A 21,924-nucleotide genomic window follows, 5' to 3' on the forward strand; every position below is an offset into this window, starting at 1 on the left:
TAACGTGACCAATCGTGTATCTTTTAGAAACGATTTTGATTAACTTTATCTTTCGAGAACTAAAATAGAGATCGAAGTATCTTTCAAAAACGATTTTGGCTATTTACTCATTCAATATACCTGCTTTAGAAGCTGTAGAGCATGAAGCTATCTGTATTGGCATATTCAGCTACATCAGAAACGATAAACATTTCACATCTTTGATGGTACCACTATATGAATAAGGTTTAAGGTTCACCAGACTTTGTAACGTAGTTTATGCTCGAGGTAACATACCAAATTTTGTATCACAGCTCTATTCTCGATCAATAATCTACTATAAAGTTAATAAAAAAAAAAGATAAACAAAAAACTACTGTCAGGCCAATTTTTCCATTGGAATTTAGATCCTCTCAAGTAAAAAAATTGGTAAAATAATAAAATAAAGTTAATCATTATTGATTTTATAACTTTGAACTATGTCCAACTATCTTAATTTAAAAATAATCAACTCTTTACTTTATCACTTTGTCAACTTCTTTACTTTAGAAAATCTTAATCCTTTCCATTGATGCTACATTCGGCATTATAGCCGAATCTCTAGATATTCTTGCAATACTACAGTCTACAGGTCAAAGCAGGCACTACGGATAAATCTTAGTGCTTAATATAGGGGAATTTCAAGTCACAACTGTTTGCTGGAACTGGTGATAGAACCACAATTATCGACGTCATAGATATACATCTCAATCCTTGACTGATGTCCGTAAAATCTTCACGTCATGGATGGGCCTGAATAAGTATAAGATCAAAATTAGAATTGAAGTGGTTCTTAAGGAATTTCTATAAAATACTTCCATTTCAATCATTGATGCAGCTGATAATTTTTGGTGTATCAAGATCCAAATTCAATTTGGTTTATCATAGAACCTGAATGTTCATTGGCCAAAGCCGAAAAGCTTTCTCTTTGACCATGTATTCACAAAAATAAACATGAAAACAAAATGATGATGAATGGATCAATTCATGGCTATGTTCCACATATGATAAAAGGAATAAAGGATAAAACATAGGTTGTGGAATTCTAGAACACTGAATACCCAGCAAATAGGCGAGCTCAATATCTGTAGAAGCTTTGTAATTCATATAACCAGTTTAATTCAGAGGTTTACTGCTAATTTTAGGATGAGTTTGGTTTGCGTTTTCAATTTTTGTTTCCATTTTCAGTGTTTTCTGTTTTCTGAATTTTGTGAAGGAAAAAGTGAAAACAATAAAATCCTATTGTTTTTACTATTTTCACTTTTTCCTTCACAAAATCCAAAAATCAGAAAACAGTGAAAATGAAAACCAAAAATGAAAATGCAAACCAAACACACCCATATTCCTTGATTGTTGGTTTATGTATAGCATATGTTACTTTAAATAGCTATCTTGATATATGTTTGACATACCTATCATTGTTATCTGTTTGGACACTGCCAAGTCTTTTGATAATTTCCATCCCGCGGCATACTCTCCCAAATATTGTGTGTTTTCCTGAAAATTGAAACAATAGGTATTCTAAATTTTTCATGAAAATTGAAACAATCAATCATAAAATGACCAAGAAAGTCTCGGTCTATGCCTGAAAATGTGTCAACCTTTAAAGCAAAGATATATCAGAGAACTCTCTTAAAAGAGAAAAGAAATATTTAGTTGGATGAGGAAACAAACTAAACTATGCATGCATTTGTATCCACCAAGAAATGATAACAATTAAGAAACATAAGCAAGAAGCTGCATCCTAATCCATAAGCTTTGTTGACACTTGACACAATCATTAAAACACACAAGAAGAGAGATTCTAATCCATCTTAAATCCTCCACATTTGGACAGGACCACATGTTGTGATATAACTTCACTAGTTGCTCCTTGCTCGCATGCTTGGAATATATCTATACCTTTGGCCTCTAGTGACCTTAGGGCTTAGAGAGACTACACCCGATCATGATATAAGCAGTCATACAACAGCAAATTGTAAGGTGAATTATGTCGATCTACCTCTCACCTAAAAGCTGAAACGGAAAAAGGGAACATGAATGGAACAGAGTTGCAAAACCAATTTTCTTTCCATGACTCTACTATGGGAAAGAGATTACATTTCATCATTATCTGAGTTTCATGCACAAGACAGTTTGCATTCACAATGTGTGTGCCACTGTGTCAACAATCCAGCAATTGTGCATGCTTCTCACTGAACCAAACTACTCACGGTACATGGACAATTTCAAGTTACCATATTGGTGGGGAAAAAACATTCAAATTAAAGCACAGAATCCTCACAGTGCAATAGGTATGGTAAACTATAAATATTGGAAAAACAAAAACAAATTTAATCATAAACTTCAGAAGTAGTGCCTTACAATTTCCAATTTCTAAAGGTAATATACAGAAAAAAGGAAAACATTACCATCAAGAGAAGGGCATGGTGCTAGAGTAATAAAGAATTGACTGCCATTAGTATTTGGGCCAGCATTTGCCATGGATAAGATACCAGCTCCAGTGTGCTTCAACTCTTGTCTAATCTCGTCTTCAAATTTCGGTCTGCGACAAAGAACAAGCGAAACAATGCAATAAATCATCAATGAAAAGTGCATTACAATCAACATGAAAAATAAAACAGAATATAATCACTAAAAATAAAAAAGACATACCCATATATAGACTCTCCTCCCCTTCCAGTCCCAGTGGGATCCCCTCCTTGTACAATGAAGTCCTACTCAACAATTAAACCAAATGAATCCATGTATCAACATTCAAAAAAAAAAAAAGGGCACATACTCATACACAGAGGGAGAAAAATTGAAGTACCTTGATGATTCTGTGGAACTTAACATTGTTGTAATAACCTCTGCGAGACAATTCAATGAAGTTCCTGCAAGTCCTTGGTGCGTGCTTGTAGTACAGCTGAACCCAACATTGAAAAAATAAATTAAAATAAAATAATTGTTGCCATTGGCAAACCAAAAAAGGAAAATTAACAAAAACTGAAAAAAAGACAAGTACTTCAACAGTGAAAGAACCCATGGAAGTTTCTAGAGTAACCTCCGGAGCACCACCTTCTGCGTTTGCCCACATTTTTTTTTTATTTTCGCTTCGTCAGTCACAAAAAGCAAATGCTAATAATAAGTTGATTCCGTTTCTCTCTCTGAGCCAAAGAAAGAAAAGCGTCAAGACTCAAGAGAGTGAAAGACTCTCCGTGACTATAAAATTGCCAATGTTTTATACTGGGCGGGGCCTTTTATGGGCCTAGGCCCATATATCGCCTGGCCCATTTTGTTTTCTCTTCCATCTGAAAAGCTCCAAACTGTGGTTTTTCCATTTGAATATTGGAATCGTGGCGATGAGACCCATCAACCTTCCCGAACCGCCGAACCATTTCTTCAGCTTGCCGAAGTTCTTCGACGGCGCCGTCCGGCGAGCCGTCGTCATCGGTAACGGCTTCGCCGGCGCTGAGAACCAGTGCATCGGGTTGGTCCGTGCTCTCGGTCTCTCCAATCTTCACTCCCTATACGTAAGCTTTGGAACTAAGCTGAATTGTATCACTGGATTGTGTTTGGTTGCTGAGAAAAATTGATTTATTATTATTATTTTTTTATGTGCAGCGCGTGACGAGGCCCCATGGAGGAATCAATAGGTGGCTTCATTGGCTTCCGGTTTCGGTTCATAAGATGTTGGATTCTGTTATCAGAAGGCTCTGTGGGAATTCGCGGTTTCAAGCTTCGAAGATTGGTATGCCAATCATATTTTCCTAACTTTTATTTTGTTCATGTGATTGTTGTTTGTGCTGATTCGTGTGCTAAGTTGTATTTGAAAATGATGGTTGCTTAGTTCAGGCATATCAAGCGTTTTAGAAGCTGATGCTTACCATATTGCAACAATGGCGCGTGAAACGTTCCACAAGTAGGTTGTTGTGGTCTTATTGTGCTTTCTGAAAGTGAAATTCAGAGGTGTGGTGAATTTGTATTAGAAAGACTAATGAATTGCGGTTGTATTTTATTCATAGGGATGGTCCCTTGTTGGTGGTTGCATCTGGGAGAGACACTATTCATGTCGCAAGCTCCATTAAACGGTTAGCCCCAGAAAATGTTTTTGTTGTTCAGGTTATGCTTTGTACTTATTCTAATTTTGTAACTTGACGCATAAGTTCATTTCATGATTGAATGCGATCATAGTACATGTATATCTGTTGTATGCTTGAGTGAAATTATAATCTTTTTGCTATCGGTTGAGTGGAAATTGAATTAGACTTGTTTCTTGGTAAATAGTAATATTTAAAGAGAATGGATATTGTTTGCATTTTTGAGAAATTGCTTGGACATATTATTTCTATGATACCTGTTGGGGTGATAAGTTCCAAATGTTTCACATGCTGTGATGCCTATTTCAGATACAACATCCAAGAGTGCGCCTGAATCGATTTGATCTTGTTATCACTCCACGCCATGATTATTATCCGCTGACTCTGGAAGGCCGGCGGCAAATTCCATGGTTTCTTCGGAAGTGGGTCACTCCATGGGAACCTCCTGGCAGCAATGTGGTAGGTACTGTGGTTGTGTGATGTTTGTTGCTTTAGTATTTGTCTCTTCCCTGTGATGTTGTCTTACATTATACACCTTTTCCCATCTTTCAAGTCCCTGATTTTACATTATAATAGTTCCTCACTGTGGGAGCGCTTCATCTAGCTGATTCCACTACTCTTAGGGCTGCTGCTTCTGCTTGGCATGATGAGTTAGCAGCTCTGCCCAAGCCTTTGCTTGTTGTTAATGTTGGGGGTCCTACAGGTATTTTATTTTGCACTGAGGAACTTAAGATGCTTTGCCTGTTGAACGTTTTAAAAAGTATCATATGTTCATATTAATATTTGCTTTTCGTATGTAAGAAATCAATCAATTTTTAGATGTTCTCTTGCACCTTGTAATTGTTTGACATTTGTAGTAAAATTCTTCTTGTTGATGTTTTAGTGTTTATCATTATTGAGATTGTTGTCATTGTCTGTAGAAATCTGGTCAAGAATCTTTCATTTGTGTGTTAGTATTTATTTTGTCTGTTATTCCTACTGAATTGATGATCGTCCCTTGCATATTGGTGACTCTCTTAAATGACTCCATAGCCTAGTTTCTGTTTACAGGATTGATTGCATTACTAACTGGCAAATGTTTGCATTGGATTGATTGCATTACTAACTGTCAAATGTTTGCATTGTATACTGCATAGTTGGAAATTTACTGAAGTTGACTAGGCCAATTTTGCATACATTACGGTTTGTTTGAGTAAAGCCTCAAAGATTCTGAGCTTAAAATTTGAAACTTTTTAATATTTTTATGGCCTACCCCCTATGTTTCTTGATTATAATATGTATTTTACAGTTAACACATTACCGTTGGTTATATCTATGTTATGTGTTAGAGTAGAATTTACTTTTTCTAGTCCTACTTTTGCTGTGCCCTGTATTGCTCTTGTTTTTTTTTATTATTACTATTATTATTATTATTATTATTATTATTATTATTATTATTAAATTTTGATAACTTTTTATCAGGAAATTGCTGCTATGGTGTGGATCTCGCAAAGCAGTTGGTGGTAATGCTTCAAAATGTGTTATGGGGTTGTGGAACTATCCGAATATCTTTCTCTAGAAGAACACCTGCGAAGGTATAAAATATTACACAATTAGTAAGAATATTTTTTTATTCAATAGGTCGTGATTATAATAAGCTTTGGCTTCTACCATGAGCATGCTTCTGGTTGGTGGGTTTGTTTGTAAAGCCTTGAAAGCTGGCATTCGCGACATACAGATGATGTTGCCATAAGGGATGGAGACCCCATTCATTTTTATACTTTGATATATTTTGATCTGTTCAACAAATTCAGTTTTGCCATCCTTATTGCAGATCTCCAACATTTTGGTCAAAGAATTTGCCACAAATCCTAAGGTCCATATCTGGGATGGTGAAGGTACTTATACCTGTAATGTTCATAGCCATAAAACCATGTCCCAGTATTGAAGATCGCATTATGTGATGCACTTTATTACATTCAGGTCCAAATCCGCATATGGGACATCTGGCCTGGGCTGATGCCTTTGTTATCACAGCTGATTCCGTTAGTATGTTAAGTGAGGCCTGCAGTACCGGGTACGTAAGATCACCTGATGATTAGCATCTACCATTAAAGAGGAAAAAAGAAACCTCATTTCATCATTCACTCCTTAATGGGATATCTATAGTTCCATGACTGTGTATATTGTGCTACAGGAAGCCTGTGTATGTAATCGGAGCGGAACTCTGTACATGGAAATTTGCGGACTTCCAAAATTCTTTGCAGAAGCAAGGAGTCACTCGACCCTTCACTGGGCAAGAAAATGTGAGTAGGCAGCTGTCCTATGATATTCTCTTTCTTTTTTAGTTGCAATTAGTTCTCATCATTAGATTGCAAAGTTAGATATGGAAATTGGGTTTTTATTTCGTGATACATTTCCTATATATAACTTTCGAAGTTGCCTTATGAGAAATAATGTAGACTGGTTTTAGATGGGAACGGCCTCTTATGTGCTGTCATGTCATCTTCAGTACTTGGTGATATTTTTTGTTGTTGAACAGGCATTGCATTTTACTTATTTGTGTTTTGGATTATACAGATGAGTGAAAGTTGGAGTTATCCTCCACTAAATGACACTGCAGAAGCCGCCAATCAAGTTATTGCCGCACTTGCTCAGCGTGGATGGACTATTCATACCTAATGGTTTTCTAAATGAATTAAGCTTCCTTTGGAACTCATGGAATTTATAAATGAGGTGGTGGCTGAAGAGGAAATACTTTCCAATTCCCACTGGGCACTAGCTTATGTATATGTATATTTATATAGCTTTGGAGTGCTCAATGTCTGGGAATTTCCTGTTAAGAAAGGTCACTAGAAATAGTTATAATGACATGCTTTTTTTTTTCCTTTTTAATAGGTGGTGCGGCCAATGAGTGATCTCACCAATTTTCGCTTGTAATAGAAATTTGAAGCAATAATTTTGGATCTAATCTAGCTCCTTTCTTTTCTTCTTATTTGGTGATAGTTTTATATTTTTTGGTGAGTTGTAATGATATAAGTTATACAGCACTTTGGCTGCCTTTATTTTTAAGAACAAGACAAGACATTGAGAACAGGACAGGATAAGATATTGATGGACAGAGATACAAAATTTTATGTTCTTGTATTCTGTTTGGTGATAAATTAAAATAAATTATGAAAATTTAATTTATTCTCATTTTTTTTCATTCAAAAAATTTGAAATGAAAAATATAACAATAAAAAATATAATTATGAAAAATTAACAAGAATAATAAAAAAAATAAAAAATAAGTTGTGTTTCTTGTTAGTGTCTTCGTGTCCTTCTTGTCAGGATGGATACAAAATATACTAATTCAGTGTTTCTAGACACATTGTTTCTGTCCATGTTTCTGCCAAATACGATTTTGTGTCTCAGTGTTTTTGTCTCAGTGTCCTGTCTTTATAAACAAACGCAGCTTTAGGATGTAAGACTCAATGACAAATCCCCCGGGATGTAACACTTAATCACAAATCTCCGTTTCTTTGAAGTCGATCTTTATTATTTTCTAAAGAAAAAACTCAACCTAGGAACTGTACTATAATGAAAAGGAAAAATCTATCGTGCTTATTTCATTTGTCAGCATTGTATGTTGTTATTTCGTGTCACAAATAGCGAACGACGCATGGAGGAGCAGGTAACATCTGTGTGCAATAAGTTTCGTTCGGTTTACCAGTTTGATTAGGGTCATATTTTGACTAATGAAGTATCTTAATGTAGGTGGAAAAATCGGCCGTATTTGTATGGGCTCATAATACTTTAATAATTGCGATGTGAATGGAGCTCCAGAACAATTGAATAATACACGCCGGAAATAAAGACGGTATAAGGGTGACATTCGTTTTTGTAGAGATGGGTCACAAAATATGTGAAGTTGAATGTGCTTTGTAAGATTAGGATTATGTAAATATCTTTAGGGAATAGGAAATGATTTAAATATCTCTAGGAATTAGGATTATAACGAGCTGTTTTTTTTTTTTCTTAAGTTAGGAATGAGATTCGAACTCAAAATTTTTAGGTGAGAAAGAGAGACTGTCATTTGAACTATAATGAACTGTTTTTTTTTAGGAGTGAAATTCGAACCTAAGATCTCTAGATAAAGAGAAAAGATTATGTCATTTAAATTATAACTCGTTAGCTATAACGAGCTATTTTATTATTTAGCATGATTAGCATGATTAGCTAATGTATAGAATTTATTAGAAAAATATCTTATAACTTTAATTACTAATTCATGAAAAAACTTACCTGCGAAATGCCTAAATCACACTCTCCTCCTTTTTATTTTTAAAATGTACACTTCCCTATATACAAGAGTTTTTTTTTTTTTTGGTCATGGGTTTAGCCCTACAATGACTTAACCCGCCCAGAAAACCCAACCCACCCAAACACCCAAGATGCTATCCAAGTCCCAACCAAAATGAAGCAAATCACGCTCTTCTTCCTCAGTGCTACCAAATTGAAAGACAATCTCCATGGATGCCTGACTCTCCCTTCCTCCTACCTAAATTAGCGACAGCTTCATGCCCAAACAACAATCCGAATGCCGATCCTTTTTAATACCATCGTCGTCCTCAGAGGGTTGTTCAGCGCCGTCTTCCTCAGTTGCAGGATTGTCTTCTTCGTCAACCTGGTATCAATTGCCATTGCCGCCTTCAATTGTATGGCACATTGTTCCTCTTTTATTAAAGCCTAGTTCTTTGTTGATCCTCAAATTTTAATCAAATTGAATTTCGCTTCTGATGATACTGTGAATGTTTGCAGGTGGTTGAGTGCTCCAGTTATATTGCAATGTCCCTATTTCTGCTGCCTTGGCTATTTCATGGGCGAGGAGATTCCCGTTTCTAGGAGTCCAAGTTAATCCCTTTTCCGGTAATTGTTCCATTAACATATCGATGTCCTGAATAATTGCTGAAATTTTCCCTATTGAACCCTTTGATTTAATTGCTTGTATGAGTTTCAAATTATCCGATTCAATTAGAGTCTTTTCCATCTGGAGATTATTAACTATGATAATGGCTTGTCTAACTGCTGTTGCTTCTGCTGCAATACTTGAATTTGCTTGAATTCTCCCTGTAAAGCCTAATACAATTCTTCCTCGGTTATCCCTGACTACCACAGATATTGCACCAGAATCCTTTTCTTTCCTGAATGCTGCATCGACGTTTGCCTTCAGCCAACCAGTTGGAGGAAGTCTCCATCTTACCAGGTTTGTTCTGTTCTCTTTTTCTCTAATCTTCGTTCCTGCTTGTTTTTCTCTTAGTCTTCAGTGAACATTTTTCATAATATTTGCTTGTTTTATTTTTCACATTGGATTTATTTCTAGATGTTGAAGAAGTTTGTCGTTTCTGGTCTTCCATATTTCCCACATCAAGAACCCAAAATTACTAATTCTCTTCTCTTGTTCTTCACCTCCTGCTACTCTTATTTTTCTTATATTTTCCAATAACCAATTCCCAATAGATGTGACTGTCTCTCTAGTTGGAATACTTTGACATTCAGCCCCAAACCATGTAGCTCTTACCCACTCGCATAGCAAGAAAGCTTGTTCCACTGTTTCCATTTCTTTAGAACAAACTTGGCAAATTGGATTTTGTATTATCTTTCTCTTATACAGATTGTGGCCCACTGGTAATATATCCTGGCTTGCTCTCCATAGCAGCATTCTGATTTTTGGTGGGACATCCATTTTCCATATTTCTTTCCATAGGTCCCTTCTATCTTCACTTGTTGACGGATTTTCTTGGTTCAATTCTTGACTTGCCGTTTTAGCCACATGATATCCTGTCCTAACTGTGTAACTCCCATCCTCTTTCCATGGCCAATACAAGCAATCAATTTTGTTCACGACACTAATAGGGGTCTTTAAAATTGCTGTGCTGATCTCGTGGGGAAACATTCCTACAATTTTCCTTTCATTCCATCCCTCTCCCTCCATAATCAGATCGCTAACTTTGGTCTCATCACTACTTTCTGCATTTAGAGCCTTGTTCTTTCCGGCAATCCAATTGTCTTTCCAAATGTATACTTTTGACCCATCTCCTATGCTCCACTTGCCTCTTGCACTAAGAAGTTCTCTTCCATGCAAAATACTTCTCCAAACCCATGATGATCCTTTTCCTTTTTTTGCTGTCCAGAAATTGCCTTCTGGAAAGTATAGCGATCTTAGAATTTGGACCCAAATCAAATTCGGGTTTTTGACAGCTCTCCAAGCTTGTTTTACAAGAAAAGCAGTGTTTTGTGATTCCAGATCCTTGAAACCCAACCCCCCATCCAACTTACCCTTAGTAATGGATTCCCACTTTTTCCAATGGATACCTCGGTCTCTTCCTGATGCTGCCCACCAAAATTGTGCCACCTTAGCGCATATTCTTCTGCAAAATTATTTTGGAAACTTTATGACGTTCATAGCGTATGATGGTACTGCTTGAATTACTGCTTTGATTAGTGTTTCCTTACCCGCTTGATTTAATAGCTTCTCCTTCCATCCTTCCAATTTATGCATTATTTTCTCTTCAATCCATGCTAAAGCCTTGGTTTGAGATCTTCCCCAAGTAGCTGGAATACCAAGGTACTTTCCAGGTGTCTCCTACGATGCCATGCCTAGTATCTCCTCAATGTCAACCCTTTTCTGAATTGATACATGACTCCCAAAGGTGATACCCGACTTATTCAGATTTATCCTCTGTCCAGACACCTCTGTGTATTCATTCAGCACTGAAATAATTTGATATGCTTCTTCCTCTTTAGCTTCTGCAAAAATAATACAGTCGTCTGCAAACAAAAGATGAGTAATTGTAGGGGCCGTAGGAGCAATCCTTAATCCAGAGATGTTGCCTTCATTCTGTGCTTCCTGCATCAAAATAGTAAAAACTTCGGCTGCCAAAATGAATAGGTAGGGAGACAAAGGATCACCATGTCTTAGGCCTCTTTGCGGCTTGATTTTTTTGGACAACTCGCCATTGACCTTAAATCTGTAATTGGCACTTCTCATACATTTCATCACTAATTCCACCCATCTTTCATTAAAACCAAACTTCTTTAATACATTCTCAAGAAAATCCCATTCTAATCTATCATACGCTTTATTCATGTCTAACTTGATTGCCATGTTATTAGATCCTCTTCTTCCCTTTCTGTTCAGGCTATGATATATCTCTTGCACGATCACCACGTTATCTTGTATCAATCTCCCTCCTACAAATGCACTTTGAATTGGTGAAATTATGTCCTCCATTAGTCCTTTCATCCTCACCACTAAAATCCTTGATATAATCTTATATATGAAATTACAACAACTAATGGGTCTTAGCTGGTTAAGTCCTTCTGGATTTTTAATTTTCGGGATCAAGACCACTGTGGTTTCACTAATATATTCCGGCAGTAGACCACTTCTGAAAAATTCTTTGACAACCTCACATACCTCTTTCTTGATTACCTTCCAATATTTTTGATAGAATAACCCATTTAAGCCATCTGGCCCTGGAACTTTGAGACTCCCCATGCTGAAAACTGCATTCCTTATCTCATCGTCTGATACTTCAGAAATCAACCCTCTGTTCATTTCTCCCGTGACCCTCACTGGAATCTTACTTAGGGTGTTGTCATACCTTTATCTTGTAGTCGAAGTGAACAATGCTTCAAAATGCTCTTCAATGTGCCTCATTATTTCTTCCCTCTCCTCCAACCAATAACCTGCTTCATTTTTTAATCTTTCAATGCGGTTTCTCTCTCTTCTCTGGATAGTTGTTGCATGAAAGAAGGATGTGTTCTTATCGCCCCACTTCAACCATTTCAATCTGGATCTCTGGCCCCAAAATTTCTCCTCCTGCTTCCATAATGCTGTTATTTTCTCCTTTAAAACTTGCACCCGGTTCTGCTTCTCTTCAGTGAAATCTGAATCTTGTAACTTTTTCAACTCTTCTTTCAACCTATTTATTTCCTTATCTGCCCGTTTAAATGTAGATTTACTCCACTTTTTCAGTTCTTCCTTGCAATTATTCATCCTCCTTGTTATCCTTGTCCATTCGCAGCTCTGTGAGACCTCTTTCTCCCATTCCTTCTTAACAATTTTTTCACATTCCTCATTGTCCGCCCAAAATGCCTCAAATTTAAAGCTTTTTCTTATCCTATATACTGCTTTTAGCTCCAAGATTAACGGGCAATGATCCGAGCTTATAGCAGGCATAGTTGTAAGTAAAGCATTCTCAAACAAAAGTCTCCATTCCCAATTAACTAATGCCCTATCAATCCTTTCTCTAGTTACAAACCCATTTCTTGGATTACTAAACCAAGTAAATCTACCCCCTTTGAGATCTAAATCCATTAGAAAGTTTGAATCAACAAAGCTTCTGAACTCTCTTACTTGGCTATGTGGCTTTGGGTGTAAACCCATCTTCTCCTCTTGAGTCAAAACGTCATTAAAATCGCCTATAAAAAGTTGAGGTTCAGCCTTGTTATAATTGATTGCTGTGATTTCCTTCCATTGCTCTCTCCTCCTGCCAAAATTAGGATTACCATAAATAAAATTACAAAAGTAAACATCAACGTTATATATATTATTCCAAAAGAGACATAGCCCTCCGGACAAACCCCGGGGTTCTATACAAAAGGTATTCTCAAACTGTAGTTTTTTCTTTAATTTCATAATAGATTTTTCTTTCGCTCTTGTTTCAATAAGAAAAACTAAAGCTGGCTTGATTTGCTTGCACATATTGTGCAATTCATAAACTGTCGCAGGGGCTGCTACCCCGCGACAGTTCCAGCTTATGATACTCATGGCTGAGTTGGGGGCATGTTTAGGCCCGCCTCCTCAGCCATTGGGTCTTCTATGATCTCTTCTTTGTTCTGCTGGTCTTCCTCTATTGACATTGCTCCATCTGGTCCTGATGATTGCTTGCTTCTTTTACCAGCTTTCCAAACTTGTAGGGCAGCTTTCTCTCCAATCATATTTTCCATCAGCAATTGTTGCTCGTCCTCCCTTTTTCTTTTTAATTTCAGCTTTTTCTCCATTCCTTGTACAAGTTCCATTTCATATCCTGTAGCCACTACTAATACTTTGCTATTTTTGGGCTCTAATTCTTCCTCTTCATTTGCAAGTTCAACGTAATAAACACCCTTATCAGCTGCTGTATATATCTGCTTGTTATCCTGTTCTAATTCTTTGTTATTGAGCCTTTTAAGTGGTTGTCCAATAGTGAGATTATTGTCTTCTTCTTGTGGCCCAATTCTAAAGAGATAAATATTTTCATTGGGCCTTTGGCAGAAGTCAGCCCATGTACTCTTAATTACAGATTCCTCTCTTAATACACTTGGCCCACCCATTTCTTTGCCCTTCTCATAGATCCTTTTGCTGCCCTTAACATTTTTATTCTCCTTTACCCAATCCCTAGCATCTCTCTCCACTTCTTCTGTTTCAGTTTCTGTGACAAGCAGATCTTCTAGGATATTCTTCCCCTTTTCCACATCTCTATGATCTTCTTTGTCAGTTCTTCTAGGAGCTTCGGCTATACTATCCTCTTCTATTCCCCATTCTTTTTCCTGTGCACTGTCAGCTTTACTCTCTGCAGTCTCCTGTGTTGACTCACCTCCCTTCCTCCAATCGTGTTCTTCACACGCCACTTCCCTCTGATTCTGCCCTGAGCTACTCTCTTCCCTGCTTACCCTGTATTCTTTTGGCTTCAACTCTCTTGCTTGTGCCACTCCCAAACCAGCTGAATACCTTGGTTCATTTGGGTTCCAGGTTGATATTGCTGTTGGATTCTTGCACTCCTTCTTGTTATGACCGATAATACCACAGTTCAGACAATAACTCTCCAAGATTCTTTCATATTTAAACTGTATCTATGTCTTTGGTAGTCTGTCTCTGTTCAAATAAAAACCAGTGGGTATGGGTTTTAAAACTGGTATTGCTACTTTAACTCTAAGAAAAATTCTTTCTAGAGTGTCTCCCACCATTGGGTCTTCAGCCTCTACAACCAAACCTATTTTATTCCCAATCTCCTTTGCTGATTCCACATTAATGAACTCTTGGGGAAGTCCATGTATTTGGACCCAGATTTCCAAAAAATCATGTCTAACCTCAGATATGGAATCTCCATGCATCCACATTTGTAATTTTAGAATATGGCCTCTAACATTCCAAGGACCTCCTTTTAATATTTGTAACCCTTTCATCTTGTTCTTGAAGCTGACTAACACTTTGTTTTTGTCTACTTCAGAAATTGACATACCTTCAGGATTTCCCCAGACTCCAATCAGAGTATTTTTGATGGTTTTGAAAGCAAGCTCCTTGTTGGTGATCACTTTTCCAACTAGATTCAAGCAGTCTGCCTTGAACTCTTGTTGTGCCGTCTTCTGCAAAGAGATTGTTTTTCCTTCTATGGATTCAAGACCAAAGTTCTCCATTGGATCTGAATAGGCTTTAGGATATAGTTGTTCAAGTATTTGTTGGTTTTGCAATTTGTATGCTGGTGATTTGTGGATGATGGTGGATATTGTGTAAGGATGGATGTGTTAGTAGAATATGTGTAATAGTAAATAAGTCAGAAGATTTTCTTGTGTGATATTTGATTAAATGTGAACAAGAAGAACCATGTGTTCTTAGAAAACTCTCCTATCCTGAGAGAAACATTCTCCTAGAGAGAAAGGTATATATTGCTTTATTCAATTCATGCTTTGTCCTATATACAAGAGTTAAATAACATACAATTTAGTAGGGGTGGCAAAGGGGGACGGGCCGTCCCAACCTGCCCCGCCCCCGCTAGGTTCGGCCCACCTCGCCAACTAAAATGGGTTCAAAATGATAGTCTGTCCTGCTTTATGGTGGATTGGCGGGTCGGCGAGCTAACCCGCCTGACTCTTTTTTTTTTTGAAAAATAAAATTAATTAAAATTAACCAAAAAACAATAATTAAAAAATTAAATACAAATAAAAAATAGTCAAATTATGATATTATTTTTTTATTTTTTTATTTTTAACTTCAATAAAATTGTTTAAAATAATATTTGTCAATAGAACCATCTTTATTTTAAAAAATAAATCACATAATTTGAGCATATATATGAAATTATAAAATAAAATAAATAACTAAAAGAAGAATAAAAACAAAAAATGAAAACAAAGTGTTTCAAAATTATATAATTATTAATTTTGTAGTAATAATTATTATTTTATTTAATAAAAAAAGAAAAATAAAAAATCTTTGGCCCGGCGAGCCGGTTCGCCCTATCCCACCAAAACCCGCAAATTTGGCGGTGCGGGTTTGGCGAATTTTTTTAAGTTAACAGGTTCTAAATCCTAACTCGACCTATCCTTTTTAACGGGTTCGGCGGGTCGGACCGATGGGTTTCGACTTGTTTTGCCACCCCTACACTTTAGTCTATTTGACTACAATACTTTTAATAATTATTATTATAATTATATATTAGTAATAAAAATATAATATATATATATATATTTATTATTAATAAAATTAATAGAATTTATTTTAAATATTTTAAATTGTTACAAAAAATTTAAATTTAAATTTTTTATATATTTCATGATTAATGATAAAATAAAAAAATAAATAGAATATATAATAATAAATATATTTCATATTATTAATTTTACTACTATAATAATATTAATAATATAAAATATATATTACTATTGACGGAAAAATTTTAATTATTTTTAATATTTTTATTAATAATAAAATATATAAAAATGTTTTAATTAAATATTTTTATAACAAGTTAAAATATTAAAAATAAATAAAAATTATTACAATAATATTAAGTATATATTATGTATTATTATTTCTATTTTTGAAACATTAATATAATTATGGTTAATTTATATGTAAAATAATTATAAATAAATATTTTAATCAAATAGACTAAAGCGAATATTATTTAACTTTTGTAATTGAAAAAAATGTAAGTTTTATAAATAGAAAAAAATATCATTTTTCTCGTTTTGGACTTTTAAGAGCTTTTTTTTTGTAATTACATGTTGAGAAAAAAAACGGGTTTATTCATGCCCTCTATGGCGGTTTGGAGAAGGTGGCTGACACACTTCACATAGACAGAGTTGTTAGGCAGTGCCATCAGGCCGGGTCTGACAGCGTGCTCACCTGCCACACCTTTCACAAGATTAGAGAAATTTATTTTTTGGCTAATGATGATGGGTTTAGGGAATACGTTAATGTATTTTTTGGGTTGAAAATTGCAAAAGCTTAATAAGGTTGAAAGAAATTATCATATATTAGACTAATCATGTAACAACATTTTGTCAATAAATTACAAAGTAGTATCAAGTGATTATTTTTTAGATATGACAATTGTTTTATAACACTTGAATTACAAAGTAGCGTTTTTTTTTTCAGATAACAGTAACATATATTTGAATATATAGCACAAGTTTTTAGCAGTACCATGTGGGACGTTCATGATTTGCTTTATTTTAATGTAGAGATTATGTTGATGCTTTTTACAAGAGATCCTTCATTTGATTTAGTATTGTGTGACATGCATTGTGAAATGGAAATACTAAATATTCTGGTTTAACTTGTTATCTTTGTTGTACATGGGTGTGCTTTGCCATCGTAGTGCAATTAACAAGTTAGTCTTTGTTCACGTCTTAGATATTAGAAACATGGTTTGAAAAATTCATGCTAAATTGTATTCCCAGGACATATCTAGCATCTAGCTTCATGATAATAGAAGTGATTGTGCCCAGCCTAACCTGACACATACTGATGTAATTTCGTTTATTGTGTATGTGATGAGCGGATAATTTATACGCTTTTTGGCATTGTTTTTAGGTAGTTTTTAGTAAGTTCAAGCTACTTTTAGGGATGTTTTCATTAGTTTTTATGTTAAATTCACATTTCTGGACTTTACTATGAGTTTGTGTGTTTTTCTGTGATTTCAGGTAATTTCTGGCTGAAATTGAGGGACTTGAGCAAAACTCTGAAAAAGGCTGACAAAAGGACTGCTGATGCTGTTGGAATCTGACCTCCCTGCACTCAAAATAGATTTTTTGGAGCTACAGAATTCCAAATGGCGTGCTCTCAACGGCGTTGGAAAGTAGACATCCAGAGCTTTCCACCAATATATAATAGTTCATACTTTATTCGGAAATTGACGATGTAACTTGGCGTTGAACGCCAAGTACATGCTGCTGTCTGGAGTTAAACGCCAGAAACACGTCATGATCCGGAGTTGAACGCCCAAAACACGTCATAACTTGGAGTTCAACTCCAATAAAAGCCTCAGCTCGTGGATAGATCAAGCTCGACCCAAACATACACCAAGTGGGCCCCGGAAGTGGATTTATGCATCAATTACTTACTCATGTAAACCCTAGGAGCTAGTTTATTATAAATAGAACTTTTTACTATCATAATCTCATCCTGGATTGTAATTTGAATCCTGTGATCACGTTTTGGAGGCTGGCCATTCGGCCATGCCTGAACCTTTTACTTATGTATTTTTAACAGTGGAGTTTCTGCACACCATAGATTAAGGGTGTGGAGCTCTGCTGTACCTCAAGTTTCAATACAATTACTATTACTTTCTATTCAATTCTTTTTTATTCTTATTCCAAGATATACGTTGCACTACACTTTGATGAATGTGATGATCCGTGACACTCATCATCATTCTCACCTATGAACGCGCGTGATTGACAACCACTTCCGTTCTACCTTAGGCCGGGCGCATATCTCTTAGATTCCCCAACAGAATCTTCGTGGTATAAGCTAGATAGATGGCGGCATTCATGAGGATCCGAAAAGTCTAAACCTTGTCTGTGGTATTCCGAGTAGGATTCTGGGATTGAATGACTGTGACTAGCTTCAAACTCTTGAAGGCTGGGCGTGATGACAAACGCAAAAGAATCAAGGGATTCTATTCCAACCTGATTGAGAACCGACAGATGATTAGCCGTGCTGTGACAGAGCATAGGAACGTTTTCACTGAGAGGATGGGATGTAGCCACTGACAACGGTGATGCCCTACATACAGCTTGCCATGGAAAGGAGTAAGAAGGATTGGATGAATGTAATAAGAAAGTAGAGATTCAAGAGGAGCACAGCATCTCCATACACTTATCTGAAATTCCTACGATTAATTTACATAAGTATTTCTATCCCTTTTATTTTCTTCTTATTATTAATTTTCGAAACCTAAAACTATTCAATCTGCCTAACTGAGATTTACAAGGTGACCATAGCTTGCTTCATACCAACAATCTCTGTGGGATCGACCCTTACTCACGTAAGGTATTACTTGGATGACCCAGTACACTTGTTGGTTAAGTTGAACGGAGTTGTGATCACACGTGCCAATTTTAAATTCCATACAAGTACAACTTTAAGGATCACAATTTCGTCCACCAAGTTTTTGGCACCGTTGCCGGGGATTGTTCGAGTTTGGACAACTGACGGTTCATCTTGTTGCTCAGATTAGGTAATTTTCTTTTCAAAAATCTTTTTCAAAATTTTTCTTTTATTTTTTGTTTTTCTAAGCTTTATTTTCGAAAAAAATTAATAAAAATTCAAAAAAAAATCATAAAATCATAAAAATGAAAAATATTTTATGTTTCTTGTTTGAGTCCTGAGTCAATTTTTAAGTTTGGTGTCAATTGCATGCTTTAAACATTTTTTTTCTTGCAATTTTCAAAAATTCCATGCATTCATAGTGTTCTTCATAATCTTCAAGTTGTTCTTGGTAAGTCTTCTTGTTTGATCTTGATATTTTCTTGTTTTGTGTCTTTTCTTGTTTTTTATGTGCATTCTTGCATTCATAGTGTCTAAACATGAAAAATTTCTAAGTTTGGTGTCTTGTATGTTTTCTTTGCATCAAAAATTTTTCAAAATTGTGTTCTTGATGTTCATCATGATCTTCAAAGTGTTCTTGGTGTTCATCTTGACATTCATAGCATTCTTGCATGCATTCATTGTTTTGATCTAAAAATTTCATGCATTGAGTATTTTTGTTGTTTTTCTCTCTCATAATTAAAAATTCAAAAATAAAAAAATATCTTTTCCTTATTTCCCTCTAAATTTTCGAAAATTTGAGTTGACTTAGTCAAAAAATTTTGAAAATTAGTTGTTTCTTACAAGTCAAGTCAAATTTTCAATTTTAAAAATCTTATATTTTCAAAATCTTTTTCAAAATCATATCTTTTTCATTTTTTTCTATTTTTCGAAAATTTTGAAAAATTATTTTTCAAAAATCTTTTTCTTATCTTTATATCAAATTTTCGAAAATTAGCTAACAATTAATGTGATTGGTTCAAAAATTTGAAGTTTGTTACTTTCTTGTTAAGAAAGGTTCAATCTTTAAGTTCTAGAATCTTATCTTGTAGTTTCTTGTTAGTGAAGTAAATAATTTCAAAATTTTTTTGAATTAAATCTTTTTATCTTTTATTTTATCTTTTTCAAAAATTTTATCTTTTTCAAAATTTGATTTCAAAATATCTTATCTAACTTATTATCTTCTTATCTTTTTCAAATTTGATTTCAAATCTTTTTCAATCAACTAACTAACTTTTGGTTTGTTTCTTATCTCTTTCAAAACCACCTAACTACTTTTCCCTCTTCAATTTTCGAAAATACCTCTCTCTTTTTCAAAAATTCTTTTTAATTAATTATTTGTTTTAAATTTTAATTTCAATTATATCTTATCTTTAATTTTCGAAAATTACTAACCCCTTTTTCAAAATTATTTTCGAAATTTCCCTTCTCTTTTCTTATTCTATTTAATTATTTAATTACTAACACTTCTCTTCACCTCTCTCCATCTAAATATCCGAATCCCCTCTTCTACTTTCTTCTCCACTTTCTTTTTCAACTAACATAAAGGAATCTCTATACTATGACATAGAGGATTCCTCTTTCTTTTCTTGTTTTCTTTTCTTTCATATGAGCAGGAACAGGGAAAAAGGCACTCTTGTTGAAATTGATCCTGAACCTGAAAGGACTCTGAAAAGGAAACTAAGAGAAACTAAATTACAACAATCCAGAAACAACCTTTCAGAAATTTTCGAACAAGAGAAGGAGATGGCAGCCGATAATAATAATAATGCAAGGAGAATGCTTGGTGACTTCACAAAGCCAACATCCAAATTTGATGGAAGAAGCATCTCCATTCCTGCCATTGGAGACAATAATTTTGAGCTTAAGCCTCAACTAGTTGCCTTAATGCAACAAAACTGCAAGTTTTATGGACTTCCATCTGAAGATCCTTATCAGTTTTTAACTGAATTTTTACAGATCTGTGAGACTGTAAAGACGAATGGAGTTGATCCTGAAGTCTACAGACTCATGCTTTTCCCTTTTGCTGTGAGAGACAGAGCTAGAATATGGTTGGATTCACAACCTAAGGATAGCCTGGACTCCTGGGATAAGCTGGTCACAGCCTTCTTGGATAAATTCTTTCCTCCTCAAAAGCTGAGCAAGCTGAGAGTGGATGTTTAAACCTTCAAACAAAAAGATGGTGAATCCCTCTATGAAGCTTGGGAAAGATACAAGCAGCTGACCAAAAGATGTCCATCTGACATGTTTTCAGAATGGACCATATTAGATATATTCTATTATGGTCTCTCTGAATTTTCGAAAATGTCATTGGACCATTCTGCAGGTGGATCTATTCACCTGAAGAAAATGCCTGAAGAGGCTCAAGAACTCATTGATATGGTTACAAACAACCAATTCATGTACACTTCTTAGAGGAATTTCGTGAATAATGGGATACCTCAGAAGAAAGGAGTTCTTGAAATTGATACTCTGAATGCCATATTGGCTCAGAACAAAGTGTTGACTCAACAGGTCAACATGATCTCTCAAAGTCTGAATGGATGGCAACATGCATCCAACAGTACTAAAGAGGCAGCTTCTGAAGAAGCTTATAATCCTGAGAACCCTGCCATGGCAGAGGTTAATTACATGGGTGAACCTTATGGAAACACCTATAACTCATCATGGAGAAATCATCCAAATTTCTCATGGAAGGATCAACAAAAGCCTCAACAAGGCTTTAACAATGGTGGATGCAATAGGCTGAGTAATGGCAAGCCTTTTCCATCATCTTCTCAGCAACAGACAGAGAATTCTGAACAAAACACTTCTAATTTAGCCAATATAGTCTCTGATCTGTCAAAGGCCACTTTCAGTTTCATGAGTGAAACAAGATCCTCCATCAGAAATCTGGAGGCACAAGTGGGCCAGCTGAGTAAGAAAGTCATTGAAACTCCTCCCAGTATTCTCCCAAGCAATGCAGAAGAGAATCCAAAAGGAGAGTGCAAGGCCATTGATATAATCAATGTGGCCGAATGCACAAAGGAGGAGGAGGACAAAATCCTAGTGAGGAAACCTCCTGGACGTCCCTCAAGCAAGAAGGAGTTTTCTATTAAGGATCCAAGGAATCTGAGGCTCATATAGAGACCATAGAGATTCCATTAAATCTCCTTCTGCCATTCATGAGCTCTGAAGACTATTCTTCCTGAAGAGGATGAAGATGTGACTGGAGAGCAAGTTGCTCAATATTTAGGAGCTATCATGAAGCTGAATGCCAAGTTGTTTGGTATGAGACTTGGAAAGTAAACCTCCCTTGCTCATAGTGAAGTTTCTATTAAGGATCCAAAGGAATCTGAGGCTCATATAGAGACCATAGAGATTCCATTAAATCTCCTTCTGCCATTCATGAGCTCTGAAGACTATTCTTCCTCTGAAGAGGATGAAGATGTGACTGGAGAGCAGTTGCTCAATATTTAGGAGCTATCATGAAGCTGAATGCCAAGTTGTTTGGTAATGAGA

General features: G+C 35.5%; 2 protein-coding genes and 1 non-coding gene across 3 annotated transcripts; 1 reads left to right on the forward strand and 2 right to left on the reverse strand.

Moving 5' to 3' along the window:
- Window positions 1-417: 417 nt before the first annotated feature.
- LOC130935790 (peptidyl-prolyl cis-trans isomerase CYP18-2) lies at window positions 418-3,207 on the reverse strand. The gene is made up of 6 exons (XM_057865685.1): window positions 3,026-3,207; window positions 2,831-2,926; window positions 2,674-2,735; window positions 2,430-2,563; window positions 1,431-1,515; window positions 418-771 (listed from the first exon to the last, which is right to left on the reverse strand). Exons 1-6 carry the CDS (start codon window positions 3,095-3,097, stop codon window positions 726-728), a joined length of 495 nt encoding a protein of 164 aa, XP_057721668.1. The 5' UTR covers window positions 3,098-3,207; the 3' UTR covers window positions 418-725.
- A 116-nt stretch (window positions 3,208-3,323) lies between these two features.
- On the forward strand, window positions 3,324-7,197 carry LOC130933109 (mitochondrial fission protein ELM1-like). The gene is made up of 11 exons (XM_057862622.1): window positions 3,324-3,533; window positions 3,625-3,751; window positions 3,856-3,922; window positions 4,026-4,122; window positions 4,410-4,559; window positions 4,677-4,803; window positions 5,562-5,674; window positions 5,914-5,977; window positions 6,063-6,156; window positions 6,277-6,385; window positions 6,660-7,197. The coding sequence occupies exons 1-11, from the start codon at window positions 3,363-3,365 to the stop codon at window positions 6,759-6,761; spliced, it is 1,221 nt and encodes a 406-aa protein (XP_057718605.1). The 5' UTR covers window positions 3,324-3,362; the 3' UTR covers window positions 6,762-7,197.
- Window positions 7,198-20,565: 13,368 nt separating this feature from the next.
- On the reverse strand, window positions 20,566-20,669 carry LOC130937672 (small nucleolar RNA R71). The gene has a single exon (XR_009068879.1). It is a non-coding gene; the product is annotated as a small nucleolar RNA R71 (small nucleolar RNA).
- Between the last annotated feature and the right edge of the window lie 1,255 nt (window positions 20,670-21,924).

This window comes from Arachis stenosperma, chromosome 6 (assembly GCF_014773155.1).
Source record: "Arachis stenosperma cultivar V10309 chromosome 6, arast.V10309.gnm1.PFL2, whole genome shotgun sequence".
Lineage (NCBI taxonomy): Eukaryota > Viridiplantae > Streptophyta > Magnoliopsida > Fabales > Fabaceae > Arachis > Arachis stenosperma.